The 17,286-nt window shown below is 34.9% G+C and overlaps 1 protein-coding gene across 4 annotated transcripts in view; it reads right to left on the bottom strand.

The window, feature by feature from the left end:
• Positions 1-17,286, bottom strand: part of TPR (translocated promoter region, nuclear basket protein) — a 41,735-nt gene that overhangs the window by 23,790 nt on the left and 659 nt on the right. For all 4 annotated transcript variants that reach the window (XR_015699118.1, XM_087733815.1, XM_087733816.1 and 1 more), the window contains exons 2-23: positions 16,239-16,343; positions 15,697-15,770; positions 14,209-14,305; positions 13,743-13,846; positions 12,916-13,080; positions 12,096-12,188; positions 11,900-11,980; positions 10,483-10,570; positions 9,810-9,950; positions 8,692-8,783; positions 7,680-7,877; positions 7,036-7,143; positions 6,274-6,500; positions 5,424-5,587; positions 4,892-5,031; positions 4,658-4,806; positions 4,191-4,353; positions 3,614-3,748; positions 2,693-2,833; positions 2,355-2,523; positions 1,677-1,843; positions 547-699 (exon numbers count right to left, since the gene is read on the bottom strand). Coding sequence is in view for 3 of the 4 variants with exons in the window: in XM_087733815.1 (XP_087589941.1) it covers positions 547-699; positions 1,677-1,843; positions 2,355-2,523; positions 2,693-2,833; positions 3,614-3,748; positions 4,191-4,353; positions 4,658-4,806; positions 4,892-5,031; positions 5,424-5,587; positions 6,274-6,500; positions 7,036-7,143; positions 7,680-7,877; positions 8,692-8,783; positions 9,810-9,950; positions 10,483-10,570; positions 11,900-11,980; positions 12,096-12,188; positions 12,916-13,080; positions 13,743-13,846; positions 14,209-14,305; positions 15,697-15,770; positions 16,239-16,343 (2,954 nt within the window). In the remaining variant the exon portion in view is untranslated. The remainder of the gene's footprint in view (positions 1-546; positions 700-1,676; positions 1,844-2,354; positions 2,524-2,692; positions 2,834-3,613; positions 3,749-4,190; positions 4,354-4,657; positions 4,807-4,891; positions 5,032-5,423; positions 5,588-6,273; positions 6,501-7,035; positions 7,144-7,679; positions 7,878-8,691; positions 8,784-9,809; positions 9,951-10,482; positions 10,571-11,899; positions 11,981-12,095; positions 12,189-12,915; positions 13,081-13,742; positions 13,847-14,208; positions 14,306-15,696; positions 15,771-16,238; positions 16,344-17,286) is intronic.

Here is a 17,286-nt window from a genome sequence, read left to right on the forward strand (position 1 = left end):
AAATACTAATCTAAAGATAAGTACTTTCAAGATTGTTACTTAGTAATATACAGAGCTCTTTTCCTGGTAAAAATAGATTACTGTTCTTTCAGAGTCAGGCCTGCAGTAATTCTAGTTGCAGTCATCTTGTTTCTTTCAACCCCAATAAGAGCCCAAATATAAACCAGACAAATAATGGCATAGACCACTCTGGTTTTAAAATATGCGCATGCTACAAATTTGGTTTTGGCTCACGTTCCAAAAAGGGTTTTCTGAAACCTTTCTCAAAAGCTTTTACTCATATTTTTCTACAAACAGTGCTCAAAGTTCAGGAAGAGAGTGACAGCTTTAAATACACAATCACCCTAACAAAGTAATAAGGTTGATGTACCACTCACTTTTTGAAACCTCTCAAATTTAGTTAGCTTTTTGTACATCCTAAAAGATTTAGTTTTGGACACTACTATACTGTGAAAACAAACTGAAGTTTAGGGAATTACATAAAAGCACATTCTTGTGGACTCTCTCTACAAGGGAGTTTAAAGGGAGGGGGCATTCAGTGCCTACCTGTTGTTCCATATTCTCCACAGCTTTACGCTTCTCCTCTTGCAGTTCTTGCTTTTCTTTCTCTGACTCCATCAGCTTCTTTTCCAGCTGTGCTTGATACTCTGATGATTCCTTCAGACGAGCTTCAACTGTTGAGCGAACTTCCTCTGTCACCTTCATTAAAATCCATCATAACAGATCATTTTTTTCCTTTAAATATGGTATTCTGATATGAAACCAGTTATTAACAATTTAAAGCCAGAATAGGTAGTCTCAGCATCTCATTTAGAACAACACTGAAAATGCGGAAAAGCACAAATAGCACTGAAATTTTTCCCCCCCTTTTTTTTTATTTCCCTTCAAAGCTGCAATACCTTATGAAGAATACCTAAGAACAGTTTTAGGTGACTGCACTCAAGAGTGCAGCAGCCAGCATATCTTTTTATTGCACACTAAAGTCTGCAACACTGTTAAAGCATATCAAGCTACAATGAAGTTTTTACAGTAACAGAACAGACAGGCAGAGACCTTGGATATTAGACAAAGAGCACTCCATTGTCTACTGATGCTGTAACTTCAGTAGAAAAAATGAGAATTCTGTTTCCTCCATCTATCTTATTTTGATATGCTGAACAGCTTGGAAGAACAGGCTTCGTTTGCTGTTAACATGGTGGAGTATATGGCAGACCGGAAGGTTGTTCTTAAGGTTTTCCCATGAATACCACATAGAGTGTTCTTTTGCATCACTGAAGACCTTACTGATGCAGAAGGTGCGAGTTTAACTGCCTTTGATTGAGAGCTAATTAGTATCTTTAATCACTGATCACAGGGTTATAATGAAGAGTTTTTAAAAGTCAATTCCGCTCCTTTAAAGGAAGACATTGGCAGGGTACAGCTTTGAGTCACATTTACAATTCAACATTTCAAAAATATGCTGCAAAAAGGTTTAATATTTCCATGATTAAAAGTTGTTTTAATAAAATTGTCTAAAATATGGTCTTACTACATTATATTCTAATGCCTTCTAAACTAACTTTAGGTTTTTTGTAATTCATCCCATAATTCTACAGACTGTACTATAGTACAAACCCCCTCCCCCATCTTTAATTTTGTTTCTGTTTTCACTCTAATAAACAATGGTAACTACTTACTTGTTTTTCCTTATTAAGGGATTCCTCTAGACTAAGAACCATGGCCCTGTACTGTTCCACATTACTAGAACTAGTCTTGAGTCTCTCTCTCAGGTCATTAACTTGTTCATCAGCTTGTCTTAGTCGACTTACAAGATCATCCACATCTTCATTTGTACTAGGCTGACCTATAATATTAGAACACATTCATTAACCAATGAAGTTTAATTCAGTTTTTTAAACTACTGTTCTGTTGGAAACTGAAGTCTTTTTAAGATAATAACATGGAAAAAAACCCATCACCCTCACAAAGCTTCCCTAAATAAAATTGTCAGCCCTAACCAAAATAGTGGCTTACAATAAAAATTGTTGATTCAGACAAAAAAAAAAAAATTGGCTATTTAAAAATAAGTAACCTAACAGACTTAAGTTCTTTCAAATAACAATAAAAGGGATCCTTTAGTAAGTTTTGCTTTATTTTTCCCCTTTGTCAAAGACTGCTTGGACTGCTTGGACATTAATTCTACTTTAACAAATCATTCTGGTTATCTTTTGTTTGAATATGTGATTGTAATAATGAAGAGGTTTATTATGTAGTGTGCTGTCTTCGGAATTTTAAATTATTATGAATTACAAATTTTACCATTCTGCAGAGAGCAATGTTTAACATGAGAAATTCAATGTAGAAAAACATCTCACCTTTCCCTGGAGCCCTCTGTGATGACTGAGATGCTAGCTGAGCCTCTGTATTGTTAAGCTGTTGTTTCAACATCACAGTTTCTTTCTGGGCATTCTTTAAAAGTTCCTTTGTGTTAATGTGACGGTTTGTCTCAGTCTCGAGTTGCCTCTTAAGATCCAGAATATGAACCTGAAAACACAAGGTTCTTAAACTTGTAATTATTCACCAATGGCACAAAGACCAAATATGTTTATAAATTTCACGCATGAAAAACAATGCACTGTAAGCTGGCAGAAGCCATGCAACTGTGGCTTTATTTTCACTAAAACAAGTTTAGCATATTTATAATTATACTTACCTCTTGATTTTTGGTAAGGGAATGTCTTTGTTCCACCTCACTTTCTAGTTTCTTCTTCAGCTGAGATATCTCACGCTCTAGCTTTTCTATCTGATTACTGAGTCTTTGTTTTGTTTCTGTCTCAGACCTCTCGAGTATTCCCTGATAAAAGAGCATAATGCACTATGCTTACAATACACTTTAATAATTTTTTTCTGAATTACTGCAGCACTTCATACAAAGCTGTCACAACACTTCTCCCACCCACAAAATAATTACTGCAGGGAGCAAGCAATAATAGGTAGATGCAGAAAATTATGAAAAGTTGCATTTACAATATATGACCTAGTTTTGAAAGATTTTTTTTAAATACTATTGATACAATAAGTATTATTAGAAGAAAATCTATTATCCATGCAGTCTAATTCCAGGGATTAGAAAACCCCGAAAGATCTACTACAGAAATAGAATTCAGTCACATGACAAAATGTGCAACCTTAAGTATTTATGCCCCAAGAGTCAATAAACCTTGTAATAGAAGATATAAAAGTAAATATACCTTAAAAAATAGGAACATTGGAAAACTGGAAAATACCAAGGCAGGCACTGGTAAATTTTGCTATCAAAAATTAACATACAGATTTTTTCCTTTCATTTTGTTTCATGTGTTTTGTTTCCATTTTATTGTGAAAACCCTTCTATCAAGTCAAAATTCTCAGGACTTTGCCCAGGTAAATAACAGAGTATCATAATTTAGGACAGGAATAACAAACTTGCTTAAACAAGTTGCTCAAGTATTTTATGTTCAGTGCCAATTTGTAACAGAAAAAAAAAATCCACTTTAAGACCTAACCCCATGACTACTGAAGTTGATTTCAATGGGTATTTATTCAAAACTCTGAAAGACAGACCAGACTTGGACATAAGAATAACACCACATACCTGAATAGTTCGCAAATTAGTAAGCAGCAAGTTCTGTCCTCTTTGTTCAACTAATAAAGATTCACGTTGCTGAGTCAAACGCACATCTGACAACTTCAAGATATCTTTCTCTTTTTTTAAGTTTTCTGCTCTCACCTTTAAGACAGCAAATAATAACAAGAACTTTGTTATCAATCCCAAACCTGTCCATTAATTTTAATTTGGACAATATTATTTTCATGATCAGTTAATACTATTTAAAAAAAAAAAAGGTTTAAGGTTACAGATTGTAAATTAAAAATTATGCAAATTAAGCCAAGAACAGCAAGAACACAACTGTTTGACTAATCATTCTCTTTCCTCTGTAAATTGAAACACCTTCAGAATGTTGTTCCATCTTTACTCAGTACTTCAGATATTTTGCGGAACATTATAAATGTACACACCAAATACAGATGCACAAAAGCTTTCACAGATTTAATAGCTCATGCACTCAAAAAGCCACATATTCAAGTTCTGACAGCTTTCAAGATAATCGTAAGAAAAACTCCTGTGATAACTTGGCATATCTAGGAGTGTAATACACTGTATTACTAACCTCTGCCACTGCCAGTTTTTCATTAGCTCCCCTGAGGTCTTGAGTCATAGTGTTAATTATCTGCTCTTGCTTTTGAGTTGTTGCCGTGAGTTTCTGGGTTCTTTCATGCAGCGATGTTATTTCTCGACGATAGCCTTCAACGTTATCCTGCAGCATTTCATAACTTCACATGGAACAACAGAGCAAAGTATATATTTGCCACATTAAATTGTTTAATTGCAAGAGGTGTATGCACACAGATATATGTTTAACGTTCTCGTGCGTCAGTTTTCACATACATGGCTCATTAGGTACTAGTGGCATATTCTAGATCCCACCTTCACTATTTCCTTTGTGTTCTTTTACAGAATAGACAATATTAATGTTTAACTGGCAACTCTTCCTGAGCAGATGATATCAAGCAGTCAGCATGGTTCTATTGACAGAGAACACACACGTAAGCCAGTGAAATTGAATAGCTGATTTACCGTTTGGAGGCAAACTCCAGCTGTGTGGATATCTTTGCATTTTGGGACCTCAAGTCTGTGACCTGCTCCTGAAGCTTTTCATTTTGTTCATTCAACAACTTGTCATTCTCTGCTTTTTCTTTTTTATAGTTCTCAAAAACTTCCTGCAACTACATCAAAGAACAGACATTAAGGTGCTTACAAGAGTAAAAAGAAATAGTAATAGCTTTCTACAGTGTTTAATAAAAAATATACCTGCTTAAGTGCAGCCTTAGCCTCCACAGTCTCCACTGACTCAGTCATTGACACTGGAGCAGGAGTTGACATGGCTTGAGGTAAATTTGGGCGTTTTGGAGTAGATGTAAGAGAAATCTCGTCCGGCAATATACCTGAAGCTAAAGAAGGATAAAGGGGATTTTAAAGGCAACAATTGAATGAATGCCCGCCAAAGCAGAAGATCATATAACCACACTGAAATATGGCTAAAAACAATATTGTATTGCTACTAAAGTCTTGGGTTCTCCTGAGCAACTCATTCTTTATACCTACAATATGCTACCTGAACACACATAGTCACCACTACACGTCAATCATTATGCAGCAAGTTGTTACACTGTAAAAATAAAATCACGTCTAAATCCAAATTCATGCTTTTTTCAGTGAGTAAGGGTAAAAGTTGAATACCATATTAATAGAAGTTACTAGTACCATTACAGCACCATTACTGAAAACTCATAACACATGACAATTTTATTTTTTTTCAATGGTGCAGAACCGTGAAGCTTACCTTGCAAAGGAATGATAGCTCCTGTGGTCTGTGCCAACAATATGCGGAACATATCACGCTGACGGACTATAGACTCAACAAGCTGCAACTGATGATGACGTGATTCACGCAGTTTTTCTAGCTCATTGAGAGCTTCCTCAAGCTGACTCTGAAGCTCAGAAATTCTGAAACCAACAACAGTTGTTTTCAGTAACATACACAGTGAGGCATACCAAGAAGACACGACCCTTACATTTTGTCACAAGTCCTTCAGTATACATTTATTGCATCTTTGAAAGTTAAGCACCATGGAGATTTTTTGAGCAAATTGTATATAGAAAGATTGGCCTTCGGGCTTGCCATTTTGTAGATGACAAAGAAAGTAGGCCTCTTCCAGGAAAAGCAGAACAGAGGTAATTGTATTCATGTGAATAACTTCAAACAACAGTCAGCAGCATGAACAGAGAATCGGGCTAAGAACTTTTAATACAGAATTACATTATCTGTGGGCTTTACAGCTAGTGAATTAGATATGCACATATTCAATTTTTTTTGTTCAGCTAACAGGAATGAAAACTTCTCTTTTTTTTTTGAAAAACAGCTCTGTTGCCTGAAATCACATTCACTAAAAGACCGACAATTATTTTTACTTTGGATTTTGATGAAAGGACCTATTACAAGATATATAGCTATATAAAGCCATTTTAATCTAAAACTGAAGACAATGTTTCTTCATAACAATTTGCCTTTATGAACTACATAGCTGCTCATGAGCATATGCGCACTTACATGAGCATATGTGCAGAAGCAAAAAACTGAAGAGTGTTACTACTTAGTATAAACAGTTTACTAGAAAGAACAGATAATTTACTTAGATGACGTTGTTTCTTTCTCCTCTTTCTCTCTAGCCTCTCCCAGCTCCCGAAGAGCCACCAAGAGACGCTGATTCTGCTGCTGAAGTTCTTCAATATTTCTGTAAGAGACTAGATGTTGAGATATCACTTCAGAAGAGCTACTGATGTCAGCGGAGCTCACTTCTTCATCACGAATCACATGATTGCCTCTAGCTTCTTCAAGTTCCATTAAAAGCACACGAATCTGAAAGAGAACGTTCTAGTGTAAGACTTGCACACAGATTCAAAAGTTGGCTCTGAAAAACAATGTTAGAAATAAAGTACTTAGAAACTAAGTAAATTTTTTCCTACAGCATACAAACTATCAAAATCAATTAATACTTGTAAGATAATTACATTATAGAAAAAACAGTTTGACAAAAGGAAACCACATCAAAATCAGAAGTAGATATTCTGTGTTCAGTTCTGCAAACAGATCACAGGACATTCCAATCAAACAAAGAAGTTGTATATACGAGTGTTCCATGTTAGATGTTTAACAATATTATTTTAAAGCAGGATCACTCCTATCCAGCTAAACTTATTCTAATTTTGTAAGCAGAAATGTAAACAGCACATTGTCCTAAGGAGAAGCTTCTAACATCACTAAGGATCTTATTACAACCAAAGTGTACATGACCGTGGCTGAACACAACTTCCAAGTAAACTTCAGAAATACAGCATCATATTAATAAATAAATTGCAAATAGTACACTTAACCATAGCAACATTTGTTCTACCTGCTGTGAAAGGTCTTTTACTTGTATTTCCAGTCTCTGGTTTTCTCTTTCAAGCAGAGAGGCATGCTTATTGGCTTTATCAGCATCCTCCTGCAATCTTTGGATTTCCTGCAAGCATACAAACAGTAAGAAACACACAGCAATTAAATTCAGACACATTTCTTTCCAGACAGATAACATAATTTAGAGAGACGTGCCTTGTGAATTGAACTGTGCTTTACTTCTTTAAAGCTACACTCCAAAGGCTAAACTCCTCATATTTAGGAATCAAAACACATGCTCTTTCATGCTGTATTAGTGTATGTATTGAAATTAATGGGAAGTGGGCACCAAAGTTCAATTTTATTTCTTTGGACAGACAAATACTGATCTTTGTTTATAAAGAACTCTACTCTCTCAGAAAATCAGAGATTGTAAGTCACCACATTTAAGGCTTCATTATAAAAAGCTCCAAAAAATGCCGTTTCTGTAAAATACTGTGTACAGTCCAATAAATCGCAAGCTAGAAAGTCCAACACATACATTGCCACAATAAAAGTTGACTAAAAGATCTGTTTTATACATTTACTAACAGTAATTAGGATTAAGGAATTAAAAATCCATTTCTTCCATAATTTTACATGCTCTTTTTATTTTATACTGACCTTCATAGCTTGTTCAAGCTTTGCAGACAGACTAGCAACAGCTTTTTGGGAACGCTCAAATTCTTCACGCTGACGTTTTAAGATCGGTGCTTTGGCTTCTACTTCCTGCACTATTTCATCCAAATATTTATTAATTCTCTTATTCTCCAGCTTTTCCAAAAGCAACTGATCCTGAGTTTCCACATATGCATTGTACAGCTGCAACAAAATATTTTTTGTTTTTAAAATACGTCTGTCCAGATGTATCAAAGAACCACTGATAATTACATAATTTATACCTTAAGGTGGTATAATCTTACACAACTCTAATTCAGAGAAACAAGTTGGACTTCTAAAAAAATGTAGTTTTAGGACTCATACCATGGCAAAGCAGTTATCCCTGTTAATTCAAATATGGCAAATTTCTATAGTGCAACTGTATGCAATAAAAGAATTCTATGTAAAATGGACAAATCTTAAGAAAGTTTAAGACAACAAAAACATCAAAACTAGTATCACAAAAGAAAGCAGCAAGCACAGAAGAAAGTAATTTAATGGCTGGACTGAATGACCAGTAACAAAGAAAATGAAAATAATAATTGCATAAATAAAAGTGTAAAAAAGCCCCCTGGAATATGTACAACCTATCATTTTGTTAATTTTTTCTCCAAGTATAAGCCAAATGTGCAGCAGTACTGATTAAAAATTCATGTAAATAAGGTGGGGGGAAGCTCCTGCTGAAAATGCGTACAGAAAATAAGTTTATGTACACACAAAAAAAACATATTTCAGAAAAAGAACCAAGAGACTCTACAAATGTTTTCATCTACTGAAGAAAAAATGTAAGGTATGTTGAAAAAAAACCCAATAATTTAGCTAGTAAAATCTGCCTCAAACGCATGAAAAGATTTAATTGACTTCAGTCAGGCACACACCAATTCCAAAACAGTGAATGAAGTCTGCACCCTTATATTATTAACATATTTCTGTTGGAATTTCAAGGGCCTTGAAATTGAAGTTTCTTCTCACTTACCTCAGTTAATTTCATTCCAGGCTTGACTACTTTAGCTACTGCTGCAGCAGTGGGAGACATAGCTGCTAGTTCCTCCTCAGACAATATGGCTCCTAAAGACATAATCCCACCAATTACTATTAAAAAGCTGCAATAATTCCCATCATAAATGTTCCTTATTAATATAAAGGATGTCTTCACACACCTTTATGCATTATAACTACTGTATTTTAAATTACTGTTTTAAGTTCTTTAAGTTGCTGGTTTAAAAGTTTTCTGTAATCTATATTATACATATACATGTGCAAATGACTGGTATTATATACAATATTCCATGTCACACATTATCAAAGTCTCTGACTAGTTTAATTTGAAATGCTGAAAAGCTTTTGCTGTTAGACTCTTAAAATTTAGACCATTTCTGAATGTAAGCCATTGAAATAGCTAGAGCAAAGCTTAACATCAGATTTCTTAGCAAACTGCAGGAGGTTTACAGTGGCAAAGAACTTGTTTACTTTCATGAAATTAACATAGGGAGATAGCAGATATACTTCATGTCTCTCTGTTCCTTCCTGCTCTGCTCTCTCTTTCCTTTAGAAATTACCTATATGTAGCAAACACTTTTCTTTAACAAAAAAATGACAGAACTAGAACAGTGAATATTGAGCAAGATTTAATGTTAAACAGAAATTTAAGGACAGAGGTTTGTTTTCCGTTGCTTTTTAAATTTTTTTTTAAGAGGAAAATAGGAATAGTTTATCAACCCCACTACCCTCTCCAGAAAACCATTAAAAGCATGATCAGTCAGTCTTAAGGAAATGTTTCCTCTCTCATTTCTTTGAAAAGGTAAGTCAGATTAACAAAAGAACTTCAAAAAACATTCTGACAGAAATGCATTTTCCAGTGGGGAAAAAAATACACTTTATATATCTAGATATATAAAATATATTTTCATATATATATATACACACACACACATGTGAAAAAGCTTCTAAAATACATGATTAGAAATGACTAAAGATGAATTAAGATCAACGCACTTACTTCCTATAGAAATTCAGCATAGTATTTTAATGCAAGACTACTTAGGATAGAAAGCCTGAGGCTTTATGTATTTTAGTTCCCAATGTGACCCCTACCTTTACGCTTTGTAGCGGACAGTAAATCATTAGCATTCTCCAGCTCCTTTTCCAGTTTACTGATCTTCTCTCTCAGTTCTTTCTCCATTACAGCTTTTGACTCTTCCACCTCAGCCAAATGCTCCTGGGTTGCTTTATTAGCTAAAATTAAATCAGACAGGCAGTTTGCTTTGTTGTGGTTGGTTTTATTTTTTTCTTTTAAAAAGACCAAAATTTGCATTTGTACCTTAAATTTTACTTTAACTTTATATGATTGGCAGAAGCTAATGCTGGTAAGAAAACTCGGTAGCATGACAGAAGCATGAACTGCTGCCTATCACCTTTTTCTTAGAAGAGGGCTAAAATATGACCTATTCTTTTTATCAGTGAAAAGGAATCTAAAACAAGAAACTAAAATGAAGACCTATCTTGCAAAATGAGATCTTCTTATCAAAATCCAAAGTAAAATCCCAGGTATATTTTAAGACAGCTCCTCTCCACCCCCCCACTCCCCCAAGTAAATTCAGCTAGTCACATAGAATTGTTGTTACAAACCAATTGATGCTTCCACCAGCCCAAAAGTCTAATGAAGTTCCTTTCATAAATGCTTAATACCTATTTTTCAGTGTGTCAAGGTAGTTACAAAGGAGCGTAATTGTTCTGTTCCGTTTGCCATTTCTCACTCACTGCTTACCTTCACCTGCTTCTTTCAAGAGCTTGTGCAGCTCTTCTACTGCTCCTGTCAGTTCATTGCTCTTTGCCTCTGAGTCATCAGCAGCACTCTAAATAAAAGCATTTTATTTAACCTTTTATTACATAGTAGTAGCAACTATATTTTCATAAGAAAGCTCAAACTGGCCAAAAATTATGAACATGCAGTTTTTGATTAAAGTGCTAAAAGAAAATTTGGAGAAATTTTGAGTACTCAATTTTGATCATTCTGAAAAATTTGGTATTTTTAGGGAATCTTATATGAACGGACTATGTTTCTTTGCTTCCAGTTAAGAGATCTCACAAGTGCAAGACTGTACAATACTTTAGCAATTCTGCAAGTCCATTAGGGATAACTGAAATAAAGTTGATGCAACTTCTGCAAATCAGCCAAGTCTCAGAAGAGGCTCTCATAGGAAGGCAACTCAATCTCGATACATTTAAGATCAGGTCAGACAAATATGTCAGCAGCTACAAGTACATAGCAAACCCTATGTTAAGCAGAAGGCAAACCTTTAAGCCCCTTCAACTCAATGGTTCTATAATAAAAGCATGAATGAATAAGAGTAAAAAAAAAAAAAAAAACCAACCCAAACAAACAAAAAAACCCAACCAAAACAAAACCAAATTAAAAGGTAAATGGTAATGCATTATGCTCCAGAAAAGTTAGTTATTGACTTGCTGTTCAGTGAAGCAACATCAGTTTACATCTAATCAGACAAAGTATTAATGTTGAACTCAGAATTAAGCAGAGCAGAATGTTTATGTGGGTATCTATGCAAGAAAACTCAGGAAACAGAACTCATTCACCTGTGAATCTAATATGTGTAAACTAAAGAGCAATCAGTTGCCCTCTTTAGCTGACTTTGTCTTAGTCAATATGCTACAGGATATTTTTCATTCTTTGAGCTGACAGAACAAACAAAAATTACTTGTTTAGATGGTGCTTATTTGACAATACGTGACATTCAGCTGCGTCCTAATCAGATCGCTAACACTTGCAGTGTTGTTTGAAATGAACTTCTACTAACTAAACTCAGAAAAATCTCTGGCATAGCCATATTTTACAAAGAACCCTTTACCTCCCAACACAACATCATAAGACATAGCCACATTCATACAACATGAAGCCTCATAACAGTGAGCATAAAATTACTATTTTAACCCCAGTTTTGCTTAATCTACAAAATGATTCAAACAATTTAAAACTTCAAATGCTGCCTAAGACAGCAGCAAAGAAAATGTTTTGGATGTGTCACAATGTTTTGCAATGGAAGTTAGTCTTCCCCACATCCACACTTTGGGGGAAAAATACCAAAACCGGCGTGCATTACATTTAATGCTCAGATTTAGCCCCGAATAATGCTAATACATGCTTATAACAGAATCATTGAACTCACCTTATACAAATTGGATAATTTTATGTGGGCATTCAGTTCATTGTGGAATCTTTCCTCCATACTAGCCTGCTGTTCTTTTGCCTAGTAAATTAAGGAGACGGGGTTGGGGAGCATTCCATTATTTCTGTTTCACACATTTTGGTTTTTTAATTTGTAGAAGCAACTGTAATGCTGTTTCACATATACTTTGTCTCACCTCCTTCAGTTTATTCAAAAGGTCTTCCACATGCTTCTGAAGACTTTCATTTGACTGTTTTAAGCTGTTTACCTGTTCCTCCATTCTGGAAACCTGCTCAAAGAATAAATGAGAACACCATGTATAAATTTGTCTTTCCAGTCCAGTTTGTTTTGGAAAATACCTATCTCATTGCTTTTTACTTTAAAAAACACCAAAAGTTCCAGAAAGAGCATAAATGGTTATGATTTCTAACAGTCTGCTCCCATGCATTCAGCCAAATGAAAAAGTGAGAGTCCCCAAATTGCTCCAATTATGCATAACCAAAGCCTCAGTGGAGCTAAGTGCCACAGAAAACCTGATCAGTTATCACAGTTGTTAAAGAAGCTGCTCAGGTACCCAAACTTAGAAGCTCAGGGAAGCCAAGTATTTTCAAAATACGGCCATGATTCTGCCATGTATTTTGTTGCAGGAAAACAAAAACATCATCACCCCACTCTGCAAAGAATGCGAAGTCAGATCCTTCTGCCCCTGCCCCTTATTAAGAACTGTATTCCCATACATTTTAATTGCATTCTACCACTACATAGCTTTGTTATCAGTGACTCCAAAATTTCTAGCTTATAACTAAAATCTTTGACTTTTCTATTCCAGATAATGGTAACTATATGTACTCCTTAAAAATCTCAAGTTGAAAGAAAAAACACCTCCTTATTAATTGAGAAACATGCTTTTTTTCCCCACTCAAATACAGTTATTAAAGTACTTAGTATTGTTTAATACAGTTAATCAGGAGGTGTAATTTATAAAAAATGGCAAAAGCACTCAGTAATTATACTACCTCCTCCTTCTTGTTCTCCAGATTACATTTAAGCTCCAAGATTTCATTGCCTTTCTCCCTGGCAGTATGTAGAAGTTCATCTGTTTTGGCTTTCAACTCGGCGTTCAGCCACGTGTTTTGATTTTGTAGTAGTTCTTTTTCTTGCTCCAACCTTTTCTCACGGTACTAAAAAGAAAATTGCATAGTGTAATTGTACTGGTTCCACAGCAAATAAAGCAGCTAATCAAAGTACTATGATCAGAGTAGGAGTAGCAAAAACGTACTGTAATTTAGTAAATAGCACCAAATGATAGGCAGTGTTCCTTATTACATTGGTAATACTAACTTACCAGTCTCAAACTACAAGAAGTTCTTCAAACTTGAGTTAGTTCCCTCAAAGTTTACGTTAGCTGCGAATATTAACTAGATATTAATCTAGTTAAAGGAAATAAATTAAGGTATCAAAGTCTTCCTCCTCTTTTCTCCTTTCCTCCTGTCTTTCAACTCTTTATGAAGTTTAGTCTGAAATGGTGCAGGTTCACAAATAATTATTTTTCTCCTTTCTACCTGCCTTCATGGACCTGGAGTCCTTCTTTCTAGTGGGTAGGAGCAGCCACCATTGCCACCAATGAGGCTTGGACATCCTCGCCCAGCTTGATGCCCCCTTGCATATGTGTCTCACTTCCAATCACAGCCACCAATTTCATAATAAAATAATCTGTTATAAATAACAGGAGTACATTCGACCTACTTTCAAAGTCAATAATGGCACAATGATGACTACATCACATGTAAACAACTGCTTATTAGAACATTAACATGTACTACGCATATAAAGTACTACTCACCTTCATGGAAACATCTGATGTTTGAAGTTCATCCAACTTTAACTGAAGTTTCACCTTTTCTGTGTTTGCTTCTGTAAGCTTTTCATTTAAGCGTTTAACATCCTCTGAAGCAGGGAAATCAAGTGTTAAGAAAAGCTAATTGTATAACAGTTTTAATTGCTCAGCTTAACTAAATTGTAAAGAATGAGAACAGGTAAGATAAAATGTACGTAATTGTATATTGTGCAATAAGATATTGTATAATGTATGTTTTTATATCTACAAAACAAAGCATCAAACTGCTGTGTTTTTCTGCAATTAGTATGTAATTTCCTGCCTTGTTTCCTTTTCTCTAAATACTGTTGCCTCCTAATCCATTATTTGGTGCTGCCTATACAAACTGCATACTCCACACCAGTCCAATTGTTCAAGCATGTCTTTTATTTAGCAAAATCACGTGAAGTATTTAATACGTTCTTGGCTATACCGTTTAAATGTTCAACTTCCTGAGATCGTCTTTCACTTGTTCGAACCAAATCTCTCTTTTCAGCTTCCAGTTCTTCTTTTTCTCTACTTAAATGGCTCTGAAAAAAATTGCAAAAGAGCAATAAAGAAATGTGATCAGCTTTCTCTAACAGTTTATAGAAGTTTACAGAGTCACTGTTTACTCTTACCAACACAGAGAAGCATGCTAAACCAGAGCAAATTACCCCAGCCAACTGAAAACTGGGATAAGAGGCTTTTATAGCAGGCAGCTGAATCAGTCTAAAGTACACAGTATGGAAGTATGGCTGCTTCCATTTTTTCTATCATGTTGCTGTATATAATTCAATCAAATGCAGGTTAATGTACCTCTTTCTTCTAGTGCATAATAGCCAACACATTTAAATTAATTTTTTTCCCCCCATAAATCACTCTGATACCAATGTCCATCTGGCCCTTTGTGCTTAAATGTGAAACGCCACTATCACATAAAATTAGACAGCAAAGATGAGAGAAGTATCACACAGCTTTCAAGACCAGCATACTGAACAGGTAGTTTTCATGCCTTTGCTTTTCAATTGGCATGGAGAGGTCCATACTGCCACAAGACTCCCTCTAGCTGTATTTGAATGAAGATTAGAATGAAAGTTATTGAACTTGGAACAGATGAAACAAACTGAAGGCCTAGCAGAAATCCAAAACAAACAACAGGAACTGTTCAAAACTGCATCCAATTTTAATATTCTTTGAATGACAGCTTTGATAGTTAAGACTTCAGTGAAACAGTTGTATTTGGTTAAATAAAAGAGATAACAGAGTAGCCAAGGAATGAACACATGGAAAAAATCAATATCAAAATCAAATAAAAGTCAACAGTCTTCAGTCATTTACAGGCTATAGTACTGCCTCTGCCTTCTAAGGTCTCAATGCAAATCACTTCAGTTAGGCCCAGGTAAGCCCCTCTGGGTAAACAATCAGATCCGTCTTCTCATTGTGGACAAATCAATCTAATAATAATGTTTTTGCTTCCTGCTCCAAAATTAGTGTTCTGCTGGATCAGTCAGCCGAAGTGACTCATCCTGCAACCCCATGACTTTTGAGCGTAATGCAAGGAAAAATGTGGCAGAGTGTGGGAAAGGATGGAGGAAAGAACCGAACTCTTCTTTACACCTTTGTCCAATTTTTGAGGTTCAGCTTAAAGTCACTTCACAACAGGTTTCACCTAGAATGAAACAATCTATCCAAACTGAAATAAAAGCACCTGCTCTGACATATGTTCACCTGTAATTCAGTTTGCTAAAACACCAGCATCTACTTAAAAAAACCCACACAATTTTCCTGTACACATGGTCATACGGACATGTAAATACATACATCAGTACATATCTGTACTGATATTGATACAGTCCAGTTTCAAAATTGATTGCATTCTTTGCTGCAATGAGACAGGCGAACCAAAGTCTTTCAACTTATTGTCAAGTTCTTCCAGTACCTGAGTGGCTGCATTACGATCCTGAGCAGCTTCAAGTTCTTTATTTTTCTCATTCAGCAACTTCAACTGTTCATCTGTTGGATAAGAAGAAGTACTAGTGAGGGATCTCCACTGTAACATAAAGACAGAATTCACTCTCCAAATGCAATTAACACAAAATTTCCCTTAGCAACATTAAAAAAAAAAAAAAGAGAGAGAGAAAGAGAAGAATTCAAGACTTCACTATGGACGGAGTAAGCAGTATTGTGGCAAACTAATGTGATCCTTAGAGCAGAGGCATTTATCGTGAAGATCAATACATAGCCCACTGTACTACTATTACTACAGAAATCAGAAGACAAGTTTTTTTTTTCCATTAGAACAAAAATTCCATTAAAAAAACTCAAACACAAAAGCAAAACATCTCTCTACTTGCAGAAATAACAAATGTAATTGGTAGACAGATTTTCAACTCCTATTTAAAACTTAAAAGCATTTCAGCATAACATTAGTCTAAAGAAAGAATATCCTGTGCAATCTTAAAAACGTGCAGTTATACTTACGAAGTTTTTTAAGCTCCTCACGGAGAGTTTGACATTCTTGTGTCTCATTTACAAGTCTCTCCTGACTTTGAGCCAGACGCTTTTCTACTTCAAAGTACTGTTGTTCTGCAAAATAACAATGTTATTTCAATTTCACTTAATAAACATTTCTTTTTCTTTCTTACCTTTATCAAGGATCCTTATTAATGGATATCTTTATTAAAGAACGGTATTTATAATGAAAATATCGAAAAATAATAAGACTACAGTAGAATTTGAAGAAAAAAGTATTTTTGAAGGCAAAAAGACGCATTTCCACATTGTATTAACATTGTTTAAAATACTTTGTTAGCGTGGAAAGTGATATGTTTCTAGAAACCATCCATAAAATAACGGCCTAACTAATTTTAATAGTTTTTCAACATTTTTGATGTAGCTAGAGAATGTTGTATCAGCACAATTACCCAGTGTGGTCTCACCACCTTAAAACTTCTTTTACCTGTAGCGTATTTCTATACACATACAATAAAACCCACATAACCCTAGGTATCAAGAGATCTGATTTAGATGAATGCTTCTTAAAATGAACTCTTGTGCTCTATGCTGCATATCCCACAGCACTGAAAAAAATTAGATCTAAATTTTGGTTATCTGAAACAGTAACTGTGTCATAGAACTTAATTTAAAATATTTAGTAAAAATACTTAGCAAAAACAGAACTAATCTCACTCTCAGGCATAGTGAGCTTCTAAAGAAGTACTGAGGAATTTTTATTTATCTTACGCTTCCTATCATAGCTTACAGTTTCAAAGATATTGGCTGCCCCTCCAGGCACACGAGAAGAACGGACCTTAAAGAGACTAACCTGCTAAAACCTGTGGGTTACCTTAGTTTACACGACACTTTATTAATTTCTCTTCCACAACAAGGATCAAAGCAAACTGAAGCATACCAATGCTTATTAACAACCTGATGAAAAGCTGTTCTGTAAGCCCATTTTGAATGCAGTTTTAACCCTGAATAGTTCTTTGCCAAAAAAAAAAAAAAAAAAAAAAATCAGACTCGTCTT

The sequence above is a fragment of the Nipponia nippon genome, unplaced genomic scaffold (assembly GCF_047370975.1).
Source record: "Nipponia nippon isolate SJK-2023a ecotype South Korea unplaced genomic scaffold, ASM4737097v1 scaffold_5, whole genome shotgun sequence".
NCBI classification, from domain to species: domain Eukaryota; kingdom Metazoa; phylum Chordata; class Aves; order Pelecaniformes; family Threskiornithidae; genus Nipponia; species Nipponia nippon.